This window comes from Mauremys mutica, chromosome 4 (assembly GCF_020497125.1).
Source record: "Mauremys mutica isolate MM-2020 ecotype Southern chromosome 4, ASM2049712v1, whole genome shotgun sequence".
NCBI lineage: Eukaryota > Metazoa > Chordata > Testudines > Geoemydidae > Mauremys > Mauremys mutica.
In genome coordinates, this window is record NC_059075.1 from 17,923,397 (window position 1) to 17,940,056 (window position 16,660).

Consider the following 16,660-nt stretch of genomic DNA (forward strand, 5'->3'; position numbering starts at 1 on the left):
GAAAGACGTTCAGGTAGCTTAAATAAGCTTTGCTCACGCTCATTTCCTTGGACAGAGATTTTTACAAGCTAATCTTGAAATGGTGTCTAGTATGTTTTCAACTAAAACTGGTTAGACTAGCAAAATAAAAATCCTATAGATGTGGACCCCAATATGGCAAGATTCTTGAGGATGTGAAACCAATAGTTAAAGTTGCACATGGGTATATAAGCACCTTATTGAATCAGCACTTTAATGCAATGATTGCATTTCCATTTCAAAAGAGATGAAAAAATACATGCAGCAGAAATCTGTATCTGGAACATTTTATTAAATACAACATTACAAAAATCAGTGCAGACTTGTTAGCTCTTGCCAACTGTTTACTATAAGAAGGTTTCGGAAGCTCAGCATTTCTTTAAAGTTCTAAGACCTTCAGCCCTGATCCTACACCCATATAAAGCTTTGGGTCTAGCCACGCAGAAGTCATTGTAGGATCAGAGCCCTAGATTCCTGGGCCCTGTTAAATGGCACCTAGTCAAATAAAAGACTAATGGTTAAGTTAAACTGTTGCCATTAACTGAGTAGGCATTATGCAAACACTTTTTCCTAAATTAATAGCACTGAGGTAACCGGAAAGTTACTACAGCTAGTAAATGTATAATTCAGCTCTGATTTTACTGCTGAATGTAGTTTACACCGATTTAGGCCTCGATTCTGCCAATACCTATGCACTTCATTTTAAGCACAGACTACGCATGTTCTTAAAGTTAAGAATGTGCATAAGTCTTGGCAAGGCCTTAGTGAGAATCTCATTTAAATACAGGTCCTAACACAAAAAGAATGAATTATTTTAGTATTTAAATTAACATTTAAAACATTTAATTTCAGATATCTAGTTTCTCTGTCACATGCCTTTACAATTCGACTATATACAATATACTTTAACATGTACAAAACCTCTTGTTATAATGCTGTAAAGTTATCTTCATAAAGTCACAGAGGCTTATCTGGCTTGTTAGAATAAAAACAATCATACAAAGTTTTCACATTCGTAAGGGACAACATAACAAAAATATCGATATAACCTGCATATAAAGTTCTTGCTAACAAGTAATGTAACTTATACACCAAGTGAAGATGAATGTTTGTCATGAGCGAGCCATAGCTTCTATGGCTGATATTAACTATGAAGTGTATCTGACTTGGTACTATGAGACTTCCACATGCAGGACAGTGGGCAAACTAGTTAGTCATTAAATTTCATACTACAGTCTTAAAATAGTAGCCTACAGCACTGCACAGTATAAGGCCTTGTCTGCACAACTAGCTTCTAACAGTTTTACAACCATGATGACTATGCACAGTTTAAAATGGTTGGGGGCTGAATGTTTCTAAAGTCATGTTACAACCACATTCAAAAGACATTCTGTTACAAGCAGAGACTGATCCTAGAATAGTTTCTGAACCTGATTATAACACTGACTCCATCCAGGCTAGCTGGTTAAACTGTGTTAGAACGCCCCTCAGTAAAAATGCCATTCAGCAACGGAGGTAAAACTGTACAGAGCCATGGTTATAAACAGAAAATGATGTGAAAGTTATAGTGTGTGTGGTGGAGGTGGAGAGGGACTCCTTGGAGTAAGGGATCAGCAGCAACACACAGTACCAGACCCAAGGATGGTCCAAACCAAGTCAAGGAAAAGAGATGGTAACACCAAGGCACACCTGACAACACACCAAAGATGTGTTCAGATTTTTGGGGGGAGGAGGGAGTTAGAATTAAAAAGATCCATTTAGACCCAAAAGGGAACAGTTGTTTAAAAGGTCACAGAGCGACGACCAAATGCCTTTAAATGTAACGCTTGATTCTAGCTGGATTACCATACAAGATATGACTTCATGACTGCCACCAAAATTTACTAGGACAAAACTAGAATCTAAAACTAAATAGAATAAGTACCTTTTAGTAAGAGAATTGCTTTAGGTGCAACATACAACTATTATATAAGATTCTTTTTTTCCTTCACAAAAACATCTCCAGTCTTCGGTAACAAAATGAAGGTAACCTTTAAATGAAGGAAAGATAGGTACGTTTGCTTTAGCAAACATCACTATTGAAAATTTTCATTTTTAGACTGTGTGTACTGAAAATCCTCTTCTTTCCTGGGACTGTTTTAAATTGCATATTTCCATTTGATGGTGTTCTCTTCAAAAACAGGTTATAACTAAAGAAATGACCATGTCTGGAATCTGGTGATACAGCCAGCTGAGTCAAATGAGAAAAAAAAAGTTTAATAGTTTTCTGCAATTAACTAGTGAAGGAATTAAAACCGTTTACATTTTCAAACAGAGTGAGAAATTATTAGTCTTCCTGACAAAATAGGGTTACCAAATGGAAATGTTTGCAATCAGGAACAGAAATGGAAAAGAGCCTATTAGTGCATCTAGCCCATCCCTAAGTAAATACAGGATTGTTCGCTACAAGACCCTGCCTAACGTGTATTCTAGTTTGCAATATCTAGCTCTGGGACTTCCTGTTTCTCCTGAGAAGCTATTCTAAAGTCCATTAGACCTTGTTAAATAAGATTTTCCTGTTCAGCCTACATGTTCCTCTTTAATTTCATCCCATCATGTTGATTTTTACCTCTTGATTCACTCCTCCCACAAAAAACCTGCCTCTTACAAATGTTAAAGGTGTGTAGCCAGAAAGATCTCCCCACCCTTACCAAATAACAAAATAGCTGCAGTTTATACCTTCATGAATCAATCCTACCACTTTCTCTGTCCCACCTGTTTCTCTTCTCTGAACTCCCTCCTGTTTATATCTTTTAGGTACTGAGGTGTCCAAAACTGAACACAGTTCAATATTCAGCTTGAAGTGGACTAAAAACCAGTGTGTGTGTGCGCGCGCACTTTGCACTACCACAGCAATAAGACAGTTGAGGAGAAAATAAAGAGAAAAGGAACTTTTGTTTGACAGGCTCATCTAAACGTTACTACGGCTTATTTATTTTTTAAAAAAAAAAGGGCCTTTCCTTTTAGAGTAATGAACAAGAATGCAGTTTTGCAACATTTATTTCTAAATGTGAAGTTTTCCTTCAAAATGAACTAAATTCCTTTAACAGAAAACGGATGGAATTTGCAAGGCTCACTAACAACCTAACAACTGCCCCCTAGCGCGTAGAAATGCTGACTTGAAATAGAGACTAAATTTAAGGGCAAAGTACACAGACCCCAGAAAATGTTGTTTTTTCAATGGGTAAGTAATGACCTGATTAAACTAGCTTTAACTCTTCAAGTATTCCCAGTTACATCTCTCTTAGCCTAACACAAATGGGCTAAATCCTAGTACTAGCCTTTGCTCCCGAACCCCCCCCCACTCTTATGGTAGTTCTATTTTGCTTTATTCCAAACAGGTTGCTATTGAGTCTCTTGTTGAGAGTAGTTTTTGTTTATTTCTCACCACCTCTATTCTTTCCCTCCGCTGAAGGAGCCTAACCTCTGATTCAATCTGAATACCTGAAATACCAGTTGGACACAATTGCCTCCTCCATTCTTGTTCCCTTCCTCCCTCACTGTTCTGTAGGAGTGAGTTGAGTCAGTGTTGCTATCTTTTCATTCATGCCTTCATCACATTAATCCTGTTGTATGGTGACTGGACCTCCTCAGTCATCAAAGTGTCATCAATCAATCTTACATGTTTGCTACCATCTTAGCCCAGAGTCCATACTAATCATGCAACTCAAGTTCCTTAAATAACACATGACCTGAAGTTCTAACTCTCCCAATCTTACATCACTTTGCACTTGGTGCATCCACAGTACTTAGTGCATGACTTCCAGGAGCATTTGAAAAAGCAAAATTTGGCTGAAGAACTGCCAGGTCCCACTAGAAAGTATGTTAAAACACCAGCGGGGGAGGAGAAATCCTGACAACTCTGTCTGAACAGCACCCAGGGACATGTAAAATATGAAACCTGTATCTCTCTGATGTACTTGCCTCAGAACAACTCTTACCTTGGTTTGAATTAGTGCTTTGCAGTTACTAATATTGAATCCATCTTCTAAGTCTTCATTTATTTTAATGTTTGTCTCCTCCAAACCATCTTTGCTGTCCCCTGAGAAGTCCTAATAAACGAGGAGCATCATTTAAAACACTCTTCATAATATTAAGTGTCCATGAATGTCAGAACTGTTTTATTCAGGAATGGGCTTTGGCCCTCTTGAAAAAAGGTCCCCCTCTCAGACCTAATAAGCAAATAGGTGTTTAACTTTATTTTTGGAAGTTGCAATCTAAACCCTTGGCCTATACTCAGATCTGTAATGTGTATACCCTGCTGCCATCTACTTCTCATTGACTTCAGTGCAGTTCTGTGCTGGGGCAAGATTCTGTCCACTTGAATCACACAGCTTGATTGTGGTCTAAAAAGTTGCTTGGAGACTACTCTTCGTTTGGGTTAGGCCGTGTGTACATGAGAAAGTTGTTCCATTTTAACTGTACCAGTATCACTAAAGCGGTACCACCCCCTACTAGGGATGCTCTTGTATAGTATAATGTGAGAAAACCTGCTAGACGTGATACATCGATCCCCGAACGTGCTCCCCGTCGACTCCGGAACTCCACCAGGGCGAGAGGCGGAAGCGGAGTTGACGGGGGAGCGGCGGCCATCGATCCCGTACTGTGAGGACGCGAAGTAAGTCGATCTAAGATGTCGACTTCAACTACGCTATTCTCGTAGCTGAAGTTGCGTATCTTAGATCGATTTCTCTCCCCCCCCCCCCCCCCGTGTAGACCAGGCCTAAGTGGGAACAACTATTCCTGATTTACTCCATTAGTCTGGAATAAGTGTGTCCACACAAGGAATTAATCAGGAATAACTCCCTGTGTAGACAAGCCCTTTCATCATCAAAAAGGCCCAGTTGAAGACATTAGCATTTGCGATCCACCAAAATACACTTCCTAGTGTAGCTGTGTGACTGAGACCTGTTTTTTTTCTGCGTGGATGACTTAAATGAATACAAGTTTTAAATCAAACACTTACAGTGGTGTTCTAGACAAACATATTTTTTTAAATTACCTTTTGATTTACATCTATTCCAAGAGCAGATAAGAAGTTTTCCTGGCAATGGGATTTATTCCAGGGACATCTTAAACCTGTGGTGCTATCGGGGTCTCTAAGAGTTCTCCAGAGGTTTCCAGGGTCAATGCTAGAAAAGAAATGCAACTTGAAATTGTAGTTCATAGAAAATTTCTAAACAAAATCAATGATCTTGAGCCTCATATAAAGCCATGATCTAATTTTCAATTCTAATGCAACCTCCCTGGAGACAACTGTACAGGGGTACACCCTGAACCACCTACTATGGAAATGGACTTTCTTAGAATTATTTGTCCAAGTTATCAATCCAACTTGCTAACAAGGATGCATGATCTCAATGACATAAGCAATTGCAAAAAAATTGTGCATGCTTTTTTTTATCAAATAAATAGCCATACAGTAAGAGCATGTCTGAGAGAGCTTTACATGCCCACATATCTCCAGAATGAGTAGAAGTAGACAGGAAATATGCATTAGAAAAATTATGATCCAGAGGTGGTGATGTCCAATTCATGTTGTGGAGAGCAAGCAGGTACAAAGCAGAGCTCTATTTATTTCTCTTCAAAAGCAGCTAACCTACAGTTTGGTTAGTCTGTGTCTCTCAACCCTCTTCCTTATTTCGGCTTTCGGGCTGCATTGAGCCAGCCTGATATTCATGTGGGTTACCTTTCATATTTGGTCTCATTGGGGTAGGTGTGATTTCCTTCTCTGTGATGCTCAAACAGTATTTAAAGCAAAGGCCCAGCTCCAGGGAAACACAGAGGAAAAGAATTAGGCATCTAAATCAGGATGTCAAATTGCAGAAGCCTAACTACTTACTCTATTCAGGTTCTTATGCCATGTTCATCACCACACTGTGTGCGCTTTCCAGTAGTGCATTAAGCAAGGTGGCTAACATCTGTCATGGGTAGTTTGTCACGTAGAATATCTAGGTTCCTTGTATGTTACACAGCACCATGATATTGGTGTGCCTTCAAAGAATTAAAAATAACAATCTCTCTCTCTCTCTCTCCTTTCCCAGCAGTAAGCTACCTGATCAGACTGGTGTGCATGTGAGGAGTTTACTGAGGGAAAACTAAATAAAAACACTTATTTTATTGCATGTGTTAATCCTTGGACCTTCACTACTATACAGTACAAATAACCAAGCCTACTTTTTAGTTACAATGTTCTAGATGTGTGCAGAAACCAGGACAGCTACTAGTGCAGAAGCAGTAATCCTTCAAACACGGGTAACAAGTCGATCAGCATTCCAGCAGACTTAACAGCCAAGTTACCCATTTCAACTGCTGTTAACTTCATGATCTCCAGGAAGGAAACCAGCTGCACCACTGATTAGGGAGAGCATGTAGCTTAACAGGAGGAGCAGTAACTCCTGGGAGAAGTGGGAGGCTGTTGTCAGAAAAGTACCAGTGATTGGGAAAGAAGGACCTGGGTTGCTACTCTTGATGAAAGAGAAACAACACAGAAATGCAGGAAAGGGAAGGAAGGCTGACACCAGAAAGAACGCACTGTCTGTTGGTGTCCCGCATTCCAGGAATTTCATAATCTGAAGTGCTACCACAAGCAGTAAGAATTCTACAAAAAGAATTAATACCACTGACAGGTGGACTGTTATGCTTTTCAGGGACTAGAAAAACAACCCCATTTCCTTTCTGAACCCAATAATCTGATAAGATTAATGTACTGATTAAATTGAAATTGCTTATTTTAAATTGAAACAAGTAAATTCATTCTCCCCTCCCCCCATTTCTTCTTTCAGAAAAATTAACAGTATTATTGCCGGGTGTTTGAATGTTTATATAAACTCATTACCAAAGCTGTCTCTTCGTAAATTCAGGAATCCCAATGTCTTCATTATCTGTGTCAAGAACTTGATCTAAGCTTCTTATGCTCTCTGTGGACTGTGGTACAATGACTTCTGGAAAACTCAACTTAAAAATATCCTCATAGCTGAGATTGGCCTAGAAAAAGCAGAGTTTTTTATTACACACCTCATAAGGCCAATCGTGCAGTTCATACAGGACTTGATCCAAAGCTTACTGAAGTCAATGGGAGTTTTTTTCCATTGACATTAAGCCTGATGCAAAGCCCATTAGTAGCGGCACACAATGCACTAAAATCTACGAGTGTATTGCTTGAATAAAGGATCGGGCTCAGAGTATATGACAGATGTAGCTAGGAATACATCATGTTTATACATTCAATTAAATGAGGTCCAGTATATTCACATTATATAAGAAGTCAATAGTTAACTCTATGCACACAGTTTACAGGATATCCAATAAAGCTGAAATGTATCGCTGTTTACTTCCTTGTGTGTGCACCATGAAATGGTGTTTTTCTTTAATTGCTGGTGTAGAGCCAGAAGAGAGAACTTACACATTTGTTCCTCCTATGACAATAATGACTGAGGATTTGGAGGATCAGGTCCTTATCCACATGAACAACTCTTACTCATGCAAAGAGTCCCAGTGCAATTAATAGGATTACTTGCAGGAGTGTGGACTGCTCACATGATTAAGGATATGCAGAATCAAGCCCTGTTCTAGAAATGCTCAGTCTATCTGCTCCAAAGTTTTGATTTTGACCTTTTAATTCCATTTTTGCCCAGAACGATAGAATTATTTTAATGATTTTTGAAAAGTCTGTTTGGATAGCAATATTCCTTTAGTGTGTTTGCCATCCAAACTCTGTAGTTTCATGAGAACCAGAAAGTGAAACTCTCTAATCCGTTTTCATTGTCTAAGATGAGTAAAATGCAAAACTGAAAACGTAAAAAAAAAAATGCAGTTTTAAGTGTAAGTAAATGCTAGTCCAGGGACTTTTCAAAATATGAACTCTTACTTGACACTATCCATTTAATGTTTTTTAAATTCAAATACTTTAAATCTACAGCTGGTTTGTTACCAAATTATAACATTCTCCAAGCTGGTCTAATTTTGGGACTAAACTATTTAGTTGTGTCCTTTTAAACCACCTCTGTGTGCAGAAGGTAGAGCAGAGGAGCATCTTGTATCATTCTTTACTGCATTCCATGATGGGGTGTGAAGGAGTTGGCATCTTAGCCACAGTTGTGTAGGATACTGAATAGTGACACCTTGGAAACCAGGAATGTAAACTCTGGCAGCTTTTTTTTTTTTTCCTCTACATTATTTGATAGTGATAGAGCAGGAGATTAGTCTTGGTCAGACAGGACATGCTCAGTTCCTCTCAGTGGAGCTGGTGGAAGGGTTATGTAGGGGATGAGCCTGGACTGCCTAGAAAGTCTCAGGAATGGTGTTGAGTCCTAGGTAGGGTGACCAGATGTCCCGATTTTATAGGGACAGTCCTGATTTTTGGGCTGTCTTCTTATATAGGCTCCTATTCAGGGCCAGTGCAAGGATGTTTCGCGTCCTAGGCCAAACTTCCACCTTGCGCCCTCCCCTCCCCCTCGCGCTCCCGCCCTGAGGCACACCCGCTCCCCCTCTCCGCTTAGGCGCCACAAGCCTGGGAGGTGGGAGAAGTGAAGCAGCGACAGCATGCTCAGGGAGGAGGCGGGCCAGGAGTGAGCTGGGGTGGGGAGTTCCCCTGCGTGCCCCCCCCTTACTTGCTGCAGGCGGCCCTCCCCGTGCTCCCCTGCCCTAGCTCCCTCCACCTAAATGCCAGCAGCAACCGGGGCAGCCGAAGATCCGGCCGCCACGGTCGCTGCCAAAGAAAATGGCGCCCCCCAAATCCTGGCGCCCCCCAAATCCTAGCGCCCTAGGCGACCGCCTAAGTCGCCTAAATGGTTGCACCGGCCCTGCTCCTATTACCCTCCACCCCATCCTGATTTTTCACATTTGCTGTCTGGTCACCCTAGTCCTAGGTTGCCCACAAACTCCTGATACTGTCAGAAGGGTGATTTATTGCTAACATATAGGCCCAGATGAGCTCACTTTCCTGAAGGGTTATTGTTGGGGTGTCCAAACCGTCTATATAAGACACACATGTGGCTGGAGAAATTGTTCGTGTGTAACAGCACGCTGTTTTAAGGCTATGGCTGACCAAGTGTCATGTGACAAAGCACCTCCTGTAAGAGGGAGCCTGCTCAGTCAGAGGAGGAGACAGTAGGTCTGGAAAGACTGGGGAGGGGCTATGTATCAATCAGGTGGATGGGCTGGTAGGGGACAGCTGCAGGGATTAGAGGCCTTACAGGGGAGAGGCTTTAGGAAAGGCCAGGCAGCAGGTCCTGACTTTCATGAAGGAATGATCGTCTATGAAAGATGTGTTGAGTTGATACTGAACTCTTTTTGTTAAAGAAAATGCTGAAATTATGTCACTGTTGGGAGCTTTCTTCAGCGTACTAGCCAGTGAGCTGGCCCACCAGTCAACAGTATAATCAGATAAAGGTAAGTTAGTACAAATACATTTATTTATCTTTTTCCTGGATGTGAAGCTCTCTATGTATAGTTGTCTCATCTGCTTCGTTACATTATTTCTAACACTCAACTCCAGCCTATTTTCCCACATCTTGTGGCTTTGTCATAATTATAACTAACGCCTAATGCACGTCCGAGTTCAGATCTGTTACTTTGTTAAGGCTAGGTACAGAGGAATTACCATATCAGACTAGCCCAGTGGTTCTCAAACTTTTGTACTGGTGACCCTTTTTCACATAGCAAGCCTCTGAGTGCCTCCCCCCCACCCCTTATAAATTAAAAACACTTTTATATATTTAACACCATTATAAATGCTGGAGGAAAAGCGGAGTTTGGGGTGGAGGCTGACAGCTTGCAGCCCCCCCATGTTATAACCTCATGATCCCCTGAGGGGTCCCAAGATCCAGTTTGAGAACCCCTGGACTAGCCCAATGGTTTTTCTATCCTGTCTGACTGGCCAATAGGAGATCTTTCAGAAGAAGGTATAAAATGTCATAACTGACAATTAGGTAATAACATGGGGGGAGGGGCAGGCAGGAAGTCTCTTCATAGGCCCAGGAAGCTGCTGTTTGGCTTGTATCCTGAGGCCTAAGGGCTCTGTCTCAAATCATTACTATTTATTATTGGCAGCAGTGACAATGTGCTGGGTATGTTCCACACACAAAATGTAGTCACTGCCCCAAAGAGCTTACAGTTGTAGGCAAGCACTATACCACAGGAGGGATAAATTACGCTGTTTTCATATACATTATATATACAAGGGGAATTCTCAATAGCCCATCACTGTCTCTCTGCCCTGAAACTGAACACACAACTCAAAGTGGGGTGTGCCACTCAACTATGAGGTATCAGATACATCTCTTTGCCTTGGTTAAGCATACAGATTAAAGCAGGATGTTGGTAGCAGAAAAGATTTAAATGTCTCTTTTTAGAGAGAAATCCAGTGACTTGGTATGGCCTGTTTTGGCCAGGAGTAACTAGTAATGTGTATTTATCTCTCCATATGCTCCCCTCTCTTCTGTCCCACCACACCCAGACTTCTTGTCTTAATTTTCAGAACCCTCCACAATTTAGAGCCTCCCTCTATACATCCCAGTGTCTTATCACAAGGCAACTCCCACCTTTGTCTGCCAATGATTCCAGCCTCAGTCTTCTCCCACAAGCACCTTTTGTGCTTTCTCCCAAGCTACCTCTTGCTCCTGGATAAAATTCCCAGTCAAAATCCATAAAGTCACCACCCCACTCAATCCCTTCTCAAAACTCACTTCTGGCATAGCACATTCAGAAAACTACCATCTGATAACATGTGGGTAGGTGGTGAGTTGTAGTTACTGATATTATTGGCTAAGAATTATGCATACTACTAATCTCTCTGCTTTAAAATATATAAAATGTTTGTAACCCTGTCCCCCTCTCCCACATATTCTAGCTGTTGTCTTTTAGATAAGTCCCTCCCCTGAAGCATGTACAGTAGCTTACTTTGTTGATATGATGCCTAGCACAACACAATCTGATTACGGCCTCTAAGCATTATAGCAATAAAAACATTAAATACTAATCTACAGTATTTCATGAAAAAGAATCACATTTCATCATCAGCTTTGCATTCGGTTACATTATCCTCCTCCTAACACCGTATCCTCCCAAAGTACAGTTTGCAGAAAGTGCTTTCTAGTACCCCAAAGAAACTGTAGCACAACAATTAAACTTTTAGCAGAGTCTTTGACTTACTAGCACTACATACCTTATCCTGAGAACTAGCACTAGCTTCCCTCCCATTGTGTACAGATGGTTTGGAGCAGTGATGCCCATGAGAAGTGTTGCAATGTTCTCCATATAACTCCATGCCAGTTTTAGAAGTTTTTGTTTCTGCTGAATTCACCAAAACTTCAGGAGCACTTTCAAAATCACCCCATGAACTGTTGGATTCTGATATACAGTGAATGCTCTCAGAAAACCCTTCACAATTTCTTCCTCTACCATTCCCCCAGGGGAGGCTCTGATGCATCATTTCAAGTTCCACTGTATCTTCCTTAGTTCTGCTTTCATTTATGTTACGTTCGTCAATTCCCTCATTATTCTGACTGAGAGACATACCGCTCACTTTGGTCGTAAGGTCTTTCAAAGACGTCCAGCTTAATGCTTCTATGGTGCTAGGATTTTCCACCAATTGCTGGTCCTGCATTTCTGTGTTACTGCAATAATATGACAGGTTTCAGAGTAGCAGCCGTGTTAGTGGGATCACTAGTAAAATGTAATGAAAATGTAGTTCAGATGCTTAAATTCTAATGTTTCCAAAGCAGAATAAAGATCTTCATTTTGTCTTAAATAGTGTGTAATAATGATGCTAAAGAACAGTATGTCCTTCACTCTCTCCCCGAGTCATCAACATTGTGTGTGTTATTCAGTCTGACTCTCGTTCCACCACGGATTTCAGTCTGCAAAGGAAGGATTGTAAATAAAGACATCTGTGATAATGCCTGTGTAAAGCTAAGAAAAGAGAACCGATAAAGCAAGAAAAAATGTTCATGTTTAAACAAAAACATTACAATATTATACTGTTGAAAACAGAACCTTAGATCATTTTAAAATCGATGTCTCTATCTGAGGTTTGTTTATTTCACATTTAATAATACTTTGTGCCTAATCAGTTTCCCCATGTCCCCTGGAGTCTGTTTTGCCTTTTGTATCTGTCCTTCCCAGAGCAATAGTTTGAAAGATTTTTTTTTTAAAGGGGTGTGCATGTGAGAGACTGGATTGTAAAATTACAAACATTGGCAGTAGGACTCTAGGGGAGGTATAGTACCTTTAATTACTTTTTTAAATTGCTTAGAGGTCACTCTGACTTCTAAAGGAGTGCAAGGTTGAATTTCATAGCGTGGGTATTTAATGTTTGAAAGCTCTGATTTTAATTTTAAAATCTTTAAAACATGCAAATTCAAATGATAAAGAACTCTAAAGTGAAATAATATTTGAAAGCTTGTTCCCACAACACAACTTTGTTGGTGCTCAGTCTATGCTAGTCTTGATACTAAAGCTTACTCAGAAACTTGACAGTGAGACTAGGTAGTAGTGATCCACAAAAATTGATGGTATCAGTATTGACAAAAACCATAAGCTGTCTTGCATGCTCTGTGGTACTGTGGCAACAAGTTTGGTCAGGTATATTTCAAGTGATAATCAAAATGCAGGGAAATAAGCTGAGTGGTGAAATTCAGGACTGTAGTGCGTGTAAGGCTTTTCTGCTAGTCCCTTTTCTCCGTAGTTGCCTGTCCGTTGTCTTGTGCCCGAGAGCACATCATTAGCATCTGTCCAATGCATCAGCCTCTTGCTCACCCCAACAGGAATAACCCCCTGACTCCGGCAGAAAGTGCCCTATAAAGGGCTGCTCGCTCGGGCCTGCGCCCTCCTTTATTCCCCGTGTGTTCAATGGCAGAGGGGCGGGAAGCCAGAGCCGTGTCACTGTGCCCGGCAACACGCCTGTCCGTGCCTCAGTTTCCCCACCTGTCCCGTGGAGGCGATGGGACGCGCCTGGGGAGCTGGCGGGCGGGCCCGGGCTCGGGCCCGGCTCTGCGCCGTGTCCAGCGGGCAGCCCCCGCGCCCGGCCGGCTGAAGCGCCGGCCCCGGGACCAGGTGGGGAGCTCGGCAAGGGGGCGGGCCCGGCGCGCTCCGGGCAGCCGCAGTTAGCGCCGCTGAGGCCGGGTCGGGTCGGCTCGGGGCTCCCACGGCCGGGGCCCCCCACGGGCCGTCGGGTCCCTGCCCCGCCCGCGCTGCCCAACCCGCGAAGGGGCCGGGGGAGCGGGAGGGATGGAGGGATGCCGGGTGCTGGCCCCGCCCCGCAGGGAGCGCAGGGGCTGAGGGGAGCGGGCCGGACCCCGCCTGTCACCGCCGCGGGGGGAGGGGCAGCCTTACCCGCATCGCCGCGCACGGCCGGGCCCGGCCAATGGCCACCGCGACTGAGGGGAGAGTGAGTCCCGGCGCGAGCCAGCACCGGCCGGCCTGGGGGCGGGGCCGGAGGGCGCGGAGGAGAGGCGGGCGGGGGGAGCACAGCCCGGGAGTGAGGTCACCGTCAGGGGGTGGCACCTACCGTCGCTAGGGGCGTGGCTACACGGCGGGGGCGGGGCCTCGCTGGCTGTAGAGGAGGCTTGGCTCTGCCTCCCTGGGGAATTGCTAGATCAAAGCTCTTAGTCCCACAGGCTCCTGGGCAGGCCCAGCTCAGCCAGGCCTAGAGTGCCCGCCCCTGGCCTAGGCCTGCCCCTGGCACCCCCTTGCTACCCAGGCAGGGGACAAGATTTGCCGGCACTGCTGCCCCAACCAGCCCCTAACAAACTGCGGGAAAGGCTCATAGGGACACCAGGGGCAGCCCCTCTCCCACACCTAGGCTGCTTGCATCATGTGCTGGGCCAGGTGCCACCACCCTCCTCTCTCCTCTGGCCATGGCTTTCCCGGTGCATTGGCAGGGAAGTCATTGCCGGTTTTCAGCCGGTGGATTGGTGAACTTGTCTCGTCCCTAGACTCAAGCCATCTGAAAGTTCTGCCTGCATCTCACGTGCCCTCATGTCCGTTTAGCTGCAGCAGATGTTGCCATGTCAACGTCACCTGCCCTGATTCTGCCTCCTCACCACAAAGTTCACAGAAGTTGCTCCTCAAGCCCGCATCAATTATCCCAAAAGTGGAGATTGAGCAGGTGGTGGTGTCAGTATTGTCAAAATGTTGTCAGGGACAATGCTGACAAGCTGGGGGCCTGGGGGATGCTAGGCTGCTAGATGGTTGTGGGTGTGTTGGTGAATTTTAGGATGGTTTTCATATGAATATCCTAATTTGGCAGGTTTGGGAGTGGCTCAGGCATCCATAGCTAACACTGTAAAGGCCCCAGCAACCCTCCATCCACACAAATCCCTCTCCTAACAGGCTTCTCCATAGGGCGTGCAGGGCCTTGTGGACCCCCTGAAATCAGCTTGTGGACCCCCAGAGAGCCACAGCCCCCCAGTTGAGAACCACAACAGCATCAGGCTGGAGTCAAGGTTTGAGAATATTTACTGGAGCTTGGCTCCAGAGCTCCAGCTGAATTTAAACCCTGCTTCTCCCTACCTCTCAATGTCTTGGAGTGGGAATTATCTTAAGGAGAAGATGTCAAGCATCTTCTCTCTCCCCCCAACATCTCCCCCTGTTTGGGGGCGGGCATAGGTCTTTGTATCTCTCTAGTGGCCTTTCCCATGAGAGTATGTGGGGTTTCTCCAACTGATAGCACCCATTTTCTCCAGTTTCTCTGGAGAATATCCTATTCTCTCCTCCCTCTTCCTGGGCCTTTATGTGCCATTATCTTTCTGGCTCACTATTGCCAACCCCAATCTCATGAGTCAGGTCACAAACTTGTGAGATTGGCTTTAAAATAATGGAATTTCAAAAAGTAGTAAATGTTGGGTTCTTTTTATTCATGTTTTCCAGCTTTTCTTCACAACCAGGAGGGCTAGAAATATATATATATATATTTAACCCAGCTGAAATGCACACATAATCACAAGATTCCAGGAGCTGGAGCTTTAAAAATAACCACACCAACACTGTGAGACTTGGGATAAAATCTTGCAAGTTGGCAATGCTGCTGTCTCTCACTGTGTGGCTTTCTATTAACCCCTCCCCAGTTTTGTCCCCATTCCCCCCTTTTTGTTTGACCCACTTTCTTTGGCTCCTCAATTTCTTATTGCAGCATTGGGACTGGAGAGCTGAGTCTTCCACTGTGCTTGTTGATCCTGCTGCTGTGCAGAGCCAGCTGGGACTGAGAATCCTGCCTCACTTACTTTCTCTCTAGCATTTGAGTGCACAGGAGCTGATGCAGGGAGCAGGACAGAGGCACTCAGCCGAAGGCTGCAGCTGCTGGCAGCCTCTGCTCTCCCACTCTATTGGCAGGAACACAAATTTGAAACAAGCACACAAACAAATCCCTGCTCAGTCTTTCTTTAGGCCTCTGGGTGTAGCTCACTGCCCTCTGGGCCGGGTTTAAAAATCTCTGGCAGTCCCAGCCAGCCTGGGACAGTTGTAAATGGGAGGAGAGAGGTTTTCTGGAGCAGGGACTAGGGCAGGGGTGGGCAACTTTTTGACCTGAGGGCCACATTGGGGTTGCAAAACTGGATGGAGGGCTGGGTAGGGAAGGCTGTGCCTCCCCAAACAGCCTGGCCCCTGCCCCCTATCTGCCCCCTCCCACTTCCCGCCCCCTGACTGCCCCCCTCAGAATCCCCAACCTATCCAACCCCCCCTGCTCTTTGTCCCCTGACTGCCCCCTCCTGGGACCCCTGCTCCTAACCGCCTCCTAGGACCCCACCCCCTATCAAATCCCCCTGCTCCCAGTCCCCTGACTGCCCCGACCCCATCCACACTCCAGCCCCCTGACAGGCCCCCTGGGACCTCATGCCTATCCAACCTCACCGTTCCTCATCCCTTGACTCCCCCCCCCCCCCAAAACTCCACCCCTTTCAACCGCCCCTTGCTTCCTGTCCCCTTACTGCCTTCCTGGGCCCCTCCGCTCCTTATACAATGCCCTAGCCCTGACCCACTTACCATGCCGAGCAGAGCATGCAGAGCAGAATGGCTGGCTGCCGTGCCGGCCGGAGCCAGACACACTGCCATTCTGCTCAGCAGGAGCGCGCAGCTCCGCCGCTCAGAGCGCTGCCCGCACGGTGTGGCTCTGCTGGGGAGCGGGGGACAGCAGGAAAGGGGCCAGGGGCTAGCCTCCCTGGCCGGGAGCTCAGGGGCCGGGCAGGACGGTCCCACGGGCCAGATGTGGCCCGTGGGCCGTAGTTTGCCCACCTCTGGACTAGGGAGTACTGTCCATGCATTTCACAAGTATGCATCCCACACATCTTACTCTTGTTCCAGGAAGGGGCACTGTACTTGGGATGAGAGTAGGGTGACCAGACAGCAAGTGTGAAAAATCAGGACAGGGGTGGGGGGTAATAGGAGCCTATATAAGAAAAAGCCCCAAATATCGGGACTGTCCCTATAAAATCGGGACATCTGGTCACCCTAGGTGAGAGGCTGAATGTGGGGAAATGCCCAGCTGCGCAGCCAAAGTAGCATTTTATAGGAGGGCCTGTAAACCAATTCCCCATCCCCCTCACTGGAGCTGGTTCCTGTCCTTCATCATCACCCCACTATGCCAGGCTGAGGATTTGGGCAAAGT

The 16,660-nt window shown here is 44.9% G+C and overlaps 1 protein-coding gene across 2 annotated transcripts; it reads right to left on the reverse strand.

The window, feature by feature from the left end:
• Positions 1-302: 302 nt before the first annotated feature.
• Positions 303-13,507, reverse strand: CLBA1 (clathrin binding box of aftiphilin containing 1). Of its 2 annotated transcripts, none has more exons than XM_045016930.1 (6): positions 13,393-13,507; positions 11,225-11,918; positions 6,896-7,044; positions 5,060-5,189; positions 3,999-4,109; positions 303-2,248 (listed from the first exon to the last, which is right to left on the reverse strand). In XM_045016930.1, exons 2-6 carry the CDS (start codon positions 11,663-11,665, stop codon positions 2,081-2,083), a joined length of 999 nt encoding a protein of 332 aa, XP_044872865.1. In that variant the 5' UTR covers positions 11,666-11,918; positions 13,393-13,507; the 3' UTR covers positions 303-2,080. The 2 variants fall into 2 exon arrangements, with proteins under 2 accessions (XP_044872865.1, XP_044872864.1); XM_045016929.1 differs by lacking the exon at positions 13,393-13,507 and adding an exon at positions 12,985-13,192.
• Between the last annotated feature and the right edge of the window lie 3,153 nt (positions 13,508-16,660).